Source organism: Leucoraja erinacea, chromosome 35 (genome assembly GCF_028641065.1).
Source record: "Leucoraja erinacea ecotype New England chromosome 35, Leri_hhj_1, whole genome shotgun sequence".
Lineage (NCBI taxonomy): Eukaryota > Metazoa > Chordata > Chondrichthyes > Rajiformes > Rajidae > Leucoraja > Leucoraja erinaceus.
In genome coordinates this window covers 1,218,518-1,225,080 of record NC_073411.1, presented here as the reverse complement: position 1 = coordinate 1,225,080, position 6,563 = coordinate 1,218,518, and the positions used below count along the sequence as shown (strand labels likewise).

At 49.7% G+C, this 6,563-nt stretch overlaps 1 protein-coding gene across 1 annotated transcript; it reads left to right on the top strand.

Moving 5' to 3' along the window:
- Nucleotides 1-4,126, top strand: LOC129713152 (astacin-like metalloendopeptidase). The gene is made up of 3 exons (XM_055661985.1): nucleotides 1-201; nucleotides 2,325-2,406; nucleotides 3,841-4,126. Exons 1-3 carry the CDS (start codon nucleotides 51-53, stop codon nucleotides 4,022-4,024), a joined length of 417 nt encoding a protein of 138 aa, XP_055517960.1. The 5' UTR covers nucleotides 1-50; the 3' UTR covers nucleotides 4,025-4,126.
- The last annotated feature ends 2,437 nt before the right edge of the window (nucleotides 4,127-6,563 follow it).

The following is a 6,563-nucleotide window of genomic DNA, read 5'->3' as shown; positions in this document are numbered from 1 at the left end:
CTCTGTCTCTCCCCCCCAGGTGCTATGCATCAGTGGGTCGGGTGGGTGGCATGCAGCTCGTATCGCTGAGCCAGCCGTGCCTGACGAAGGGGAAGGGTGTTGTGGAGCACGAGATCATGCACTCGCTGGGCTTCTGGCATGAGCACGCCCGCAGCGACCGTGATAAATACATCAAGATCGAGTGGAAGAACGTGTGGCCTGGTAATGCCCTCCTCCCCTATCACATGTCCTTCACCACAGAGTGGACCCGGGGCAAGTTCTGGGTTTCTGTCTACAGAGGACATGGGACAGTGCAGCACAATGTCTGTGTGCCAGTGACTAGCAGAGTTCTGCAGGGCTCGGTGCTGGGGCCGCGACTCTTCACGTTGTATATCAATGACTTGCGTGTGGAGATGGAAAACTTTGTGGCCAAGTTTGCAGATGATATAAAGATAGGTTTAGGGACAGAGAAAGCAGGGACTGCAGAAGGACTTGGACAGATTGGGAGAGTGGGCAGAGAAGAGGGAGATGGAATATAGTGTGGAGTCGTGCATTTTAGTAGTAGGGATAAATGGGGAGAGAATTCAGAAACCAGAGATACAAAGGGATTTGGGAGTGCTGGTGTTGGATTCCCAAAAAGTTAATTTGCAGTTGAATTGGTAGTCAGGAAGGAAAACTCATTTATTTTGAGAGAACTAGAATACAAAAACAGGACTGTACTGCTGAGGCATTCTAGGGAGCTGGTCAGACTTCATTTGAGCAATTTTGGGCACCATGTCTGAGGAAGGATGTGCCGGCTCTGGAGAGGGTCCAGAGGAAGTTTACCAGAATGATCCCAGGAATGTGGGTTAACATGTGATGAGCGTTTGACGGCACTGGGCCTGTACTCGCTGGAGTTTGGAAGGATGAGTGGGTACCTCATTGAAACTTGCCAAACAATGAAAGGCCTGGATAAAGTGGATGTGGAGAGGATGTTTCCACCAGTGGGAGAATCCAAGACCAGAGGTCATACCCTCAGAATTAAAGGGCGTTCCTTTCGGAAGGGGTAAGGTAGAATTTCTTTAGTCGGAGGGTGGTGAATGTGTGGAATTCATTGCTACACAAGGCTGTGGAGGCCATGCCAATGGATATTTTTAAGGCCGAGATAGATAGATTCTTGATTAGTGCGGGTGTCGGGGGTTATGGGGAGAAGGCAGGAGAATGGGGTTAGTAAAGATTGGCAAATGTCAGCCCCAGTTGTGGATCATTGACTTGGGGACCAGAGTTCAGATTTCACCAGTGGCAGAATTCCAGAGGTTGATTACATCTGGAGTGTGTCTGACTAATGATGAAACAGCTGGACAGTTTGGTTTGGTCCTGCCCTTCAGAGAGTCGAGCTGCCAGCACAGCCCATCTGTCTAATGTTGGTCACTGTGAACTGCCTCTTGGGGCAGGTAGGGATGGACTATAAATGCTGGCTCTGCCAGTATTGTTCATGCCAGCACCTGTGGCCCATCTACCTGCCCCTGAACTGAGGCAGTTGAGACAGAACCACTTTGGTGAGTTCACAATAGCACAGATGTTTAGTGAACTTTTGTGCCATTCGGTCCAAGAAGCTGTTCATCTCCCCAACTTGTGCTTCTGTAACATCCCTTTAAAGGCTTAAAGGACATGTGCAGCTCATGTATTTTTGTACGGTGGGTGTCTGGAGTATGTTGCTGGAGTCTGGAGGTGGTGATGAAAGCAGATATGATGGTGGCATTTAAGAGATTCTAGATAAGCGAATGGATATGGATCTTGAGCAGGAAGATAAGATGCTCTTGGCAATGTTCGGCAGGTACATTGTGGGCCGAAGGGCCATTTCCTGTCTGTACTGTTCCGTGTTCTACAATGAGCGGCATATATAGGATAGACAGTCCACCTCTGCCCCAGGGTGGAAATATCAAATACCAGAGGGCATGGCTTTAAAGTGAGAGGGACAAAGTTTGAACTTGTGCAAAAGGTTAAAGGAGTAGTCTCTGCAGAAAGTGTTGAAGATGGGGATATTATCAGTGGGATCGTACTGAAGGTCAAGGAATTCAGAAGATAATGCATTGGATGTGGAAGCTGGAGGAGTTTATATGGAAGGTTAAAGGGGTTGGCGTAGATGGGCATCACAGTTGGCATGGGCAAGGTGGGTGTAGGATGTTGTACAGTTTGGTGATGAATCGGGGAAATGGCTAAGAACACTCACATTTTAACAGACCGTTCCTTTATTCAAACGGAAAACTAAGTTATCCATGTTCTGGTATGTTTGTTGGTTAGTTTCTCTGCTGTTCAGGTCCATCTAAATGCTAGGATTTGTCACTTTGTTCCATCTGTTTCAGGTTATGAACATAATTTCCTGAAGCAAAACACTAATAATTTGAAGACCAAGTATGATTATGGCTCCATCTTGCACTACAGCAGGTAAGGATGAAGCTGTGTGTTGTCACCTTGGTGTACGGCAGTTCCCACGTCCCGCTACATATTCAGATCCCGCTCAGCATTGGTGGCAGTAAGTGTGAGCTTTGTAGACCAGCCTGTCCAATTCCCCTTCTCCCAAGCTGCATGGAGCGGTGTTTTGCCAATCAATGTTGTCCACTGACCCTCGTTAATCTGTGAGCTTCTGCCCACAACCCTCCCTGATCTCCACTGTCCAGCTTTGGTATTTGGCCCTGGATGTTGTCCCTGTACAAAACTCTGCAATCTCCTCCTTAAACCCTTTGCCCCTTCTCTTTAAAGCAACATTTTTGATGCTGCCAACGTCGGCAAGCTTTTCCTTGCCCTTCCCCGTTTGCAGTTGCTATTTCATGAAGCATTCAGGATCGCACAGTGGTGGAACAGGCAGAGCCACTGCCTCAGTGCCGGACACCCAGGTCTATCCTGACCTTGGGTGTTGTCTGTGTGGAGTTTGCACGTTCTCCCTGTGACCATGTGGACTTCCCCCAGGTCCACTATTTTCCTCCCACTACCCAAAGACGTGTGGGTTTGTAGGTTAATTTCACCAAGTGTGTCGGCAGTGGATGAGAAAGTCAGATGTAGAACTAGGGGGGTCAGAAGGGCCCGTTTCTATGCTGTAACTCAAAACTGAATAAAAGTTAGTCATAGAAAACAGCTGTTGCATAAATGCATTGTTGATGATGCCTTGGGCAGTCTTGCTATAAGGTCATGTGATAGGAGCAGAATTAGGCCGTTCTGCCCATCAAGTCTACTCCACCATTCAATCATGCCTGATCTATCTCTCCCTCCTAACCCCATTCTCCTGCCTTCTCCCCATTACCCCTGACACCCGTACTAATCAAGAATATATCTATCTCTGCCTTAAAAATATCCACTGACTTGGCCTCCACAGCCTTCTGTGGTAAAGAATTCCACAGATTAACCACCCTCTGATTAAAGAAATTCCTCCTCATCTCCTTCCTAAGGGAACGTCCTTCAATTCTGAGCCTATGACCTCTAGTCCTAGACTCTCCCACTAGTGGAAACATCCTCCCCACGTCCACTCTACCCAAGCCTTTCACTATTCTCTGTTTCAATGAGGTCTCGCCTCATTGTTCTAAACTCCAGCGACAGGCCCAGTGCTGTCAAATGCTCATCATAGGTTAACCTACTAATTCCTGGGATAATTCTTGTAAACTTCCTCAGTGGATATATTTAAGGCAGAGATAGATAGATTTGTGATTAGTGCGGGTGTCAGATGTTATGGGGAGAAGGCAGGAGAATGGGGTTAGGAGGGAGAGATAGATCAGCCATGAGTGAATGGCGGAGTAGACTTGATGGGCCGAATAGCCTAATTCTTCTCCTATCAACCATGACGTGTATCATATGTTACTGAGCGCTGATGGCCTTGTCCGCCGGCAGGTCGGCGTTTTCCAGGAACGGGCAGCCGACGCTGACGCCGGTGGGACAGCCGGGTCGGGGCACGGTGATCGGCCAGAGACGCCGGCTGAGTCAGCTCGACCTGCTCAAGGTGAACCGGCTGTACAACTGCACGGCACAGCTCGGCCACGCTAAACGTGAGGCCGCCGGCAAGCCGTGCTTGTGACACAACGTGGCTCACAACAACGCGGGCTGGTTCTGCCCTGCCAACCCCGGGCCATCGCTTCACACCGACTGTCCGTGACTGCGGCCGTGGTCACACACAACCCTCGGGCTGGATCTCATCCGTGTTTCTGCTTCGTGTTGTGGGCCAAGTCTCCCGGGGTTTAAACCAGACCTGGGGGGGGGGGGTTGGTTTTCTTGTTTTCTTGAAGGGACTTTGTTTTAAAGGAGACTGTGAAAGTTAATAACTGATAGTTTGCACAGATAACTTTAAATGACGCGTGTTCCTGAATCAGACGGGGAAGTGTCCCCTCTGTGTGGATCTCCATTAGTTCCCAATTAAAACCATTTTGTTCCTTAGAGGTGTGTGGGGTTTGTGATTGAGTACACCCACCCACCCACCCACCCTGCCCTGCCCGTACTCCGTGGGAAGTTGTGCTGTTTCTCCAATGCTATGCAGCTTGTGTGTGGGGGAGAATGAAACCTGTTTTGTGCACAAAATGCCAGCTGGAGTTGCAGCGGGGAGAGAGAGCTCTGTCTGTGGTCCGTGAAGTCTCTGCTTCAGCATGGAGGTCAGCAGCATCCTGCACACTGCAGCACCGGCCAGTCCCACACACACACTATTAGTGATGTGGGTGAGGGTTTAATACTGGGGGTGGGAGGGAGAAATCTCCCCGCAGTTACTCGATAGGTTTGAGTTTTTGTCACGTCTACTAAGGCACGGATGAAAGCTTTGTTTTGCATGCTACCTGATCAGATATTATACATAAGTACCAGCCCAACTCTCACAGTTCTCAGCATTGTAGCGCACCAGTTCCAGAGGCAACGCCCAATGTCCTCAATGGGGTGGAGGTGGAGGTGAGTCGGACAGTCGGACAATACCCTGTCTTATGGAAGGACAGTTCAGGGGAAGAATCTGCTCCTGAGTCTGGTGGTGCCGCTTCGGCCAAGTTTCTATATCTTCTGGGAGGAGGAATGTGGTGACACGGGCCAGTCTTGGTTCATGTTGGCTGCCTTCCCGAGGCAGCACAGAGTGTAGATGGAATCAGTGATGGGGAGTGTGATCTGTGTGATAGACTGGGCGATATCCACCACCCTGCAGTTGTCTGGAGCAGAGCTGTTGCCAAAGCCAGCTGTGTGAGGTGCAGCCTCGCTACATGTGTTCAGTGCTGCCTCTGTAGAGAAACAACTGATGGGTCACGGATAAATATTGGGGATCAATTCCTCAATTGTGCCTCAAATGGCACATGGGGTCATGTTCATTAGTTCTAGGAGCAGAGTAAGGCCATTCAGCCCAGCAAGTCTACACTGCCATTCAATCATGGCTGATCTATCTTTCCCCCGCAAACCCATTCTCTGGTCGTCTCCCATGACCACTGACGCCTTTACTAATTAAAAATCTGTCAATCTCCACCTTAAAAAATATCCATTGACTTGGCCTCCACAGCTGTCTGTGGCAATGGATGTCACAGATTCACCACCCTCTTACTAAAGAAATTCCTTATTTATTTTCTAAAGTTGTGTTCTTTTACTCTGATGCTCTGGCCTCTGGCCCTAGACTCTCCCACTAGTGGAAACCTTCTGTCTGCATCCACTATATTCAGGCCCTTATCTCTCTATTAAATCCACTGCCAAGGTTGGGCGACCAATATCTGGTTCCCCTGCTATAGGATGGATGTTGTTAAACTAGAAAGTGCAGAGAAGATTTACAAGGATGTTTGCAGGGTTTGATGGCCTGAGCTATGGGGAGAGGTTGGGTAGGCTAGGACTTTAATCCTTGGAGCACAGGAGGATGAGGGGTGCACATATATATGTGTATAAAATCATGAGGGGGATGGGTGAGGGGAATGCAAAGTCTTTTACCAGGCCGGGAGTCAAGAACCAGAGAACACAGGTTTAAGGTGAGAGGGGAAACATAGAACCATATAGCACCACCACAACTGCCTTCCTGCTAGAGGATGGTCACGATCACACATTGGGCGGTGTGGAGCAGGAGCAGGGCTGGGAGAGGGGAGGGGGAACCCTGATCACGTGCCTGTGCCCACTGGCCTGCCCCGAAGCTGCCACTTCCTGCTTCTAGCTTGTGTCGGTGCTTGTAATCTCTTCTCTCTGCACACTGGCAGAAATCTTTGGCAATTCAATGATTTCAGGAGATGATGGAAGGGGATGTGGAGATGTTGGAACACCGATTCAGCGGTGGTAGACACAAATGCTGGAGTAACTCAGTGGGCCAGGCAGCATCTCTGGATGGGAATGGGTGACGTTTCGGGTCGAGGCCCTTAGACACGAAACGTCACCCATTCCTTCTCTCCAGAGATGCTGCCTGTCCCCCGCTGAGTTACTCCAGCATTTTGTGTCTATCTTTGGTGTAAACCAGCACCTGCAGTTCCTTCCTACACTGATCCACCTGTGCTGGAAGGGACTTCATAGCCATCTGGGTGGCTGAGTGTCACAGGGCAGGTGTGGAGTCCCAGCAAAGCAGGTGTGGAGTCCCAGCAGAGCAGGTGTGGAGTCCCAGCAGAGCAGGTGTGGAGTCCCAGCAG

Coding starts and splice junctions, on each gene's coding strand:
- LOC129713152 (XM_055661985.1), top strand. CDS start 51: ATGCAGCTCGTATCGCTGAGCCAGCCGTGCCTGACGAAGGGGAAGGGT. Junction 202..2,324: donor GTGGAAGAACGTGTGGCCTG/GTAATGCCCTCC, acceptor CATCTGTTTCAG/GTTATGAACATAATTTCCTG. Junction 2,407..3,840: donor TCCATCTTGCACTACAGCAG/GTAAGGATGAAG, acceptor GTCCGCCGGCAG/GTCGGCGTTTTCCAGGAACG.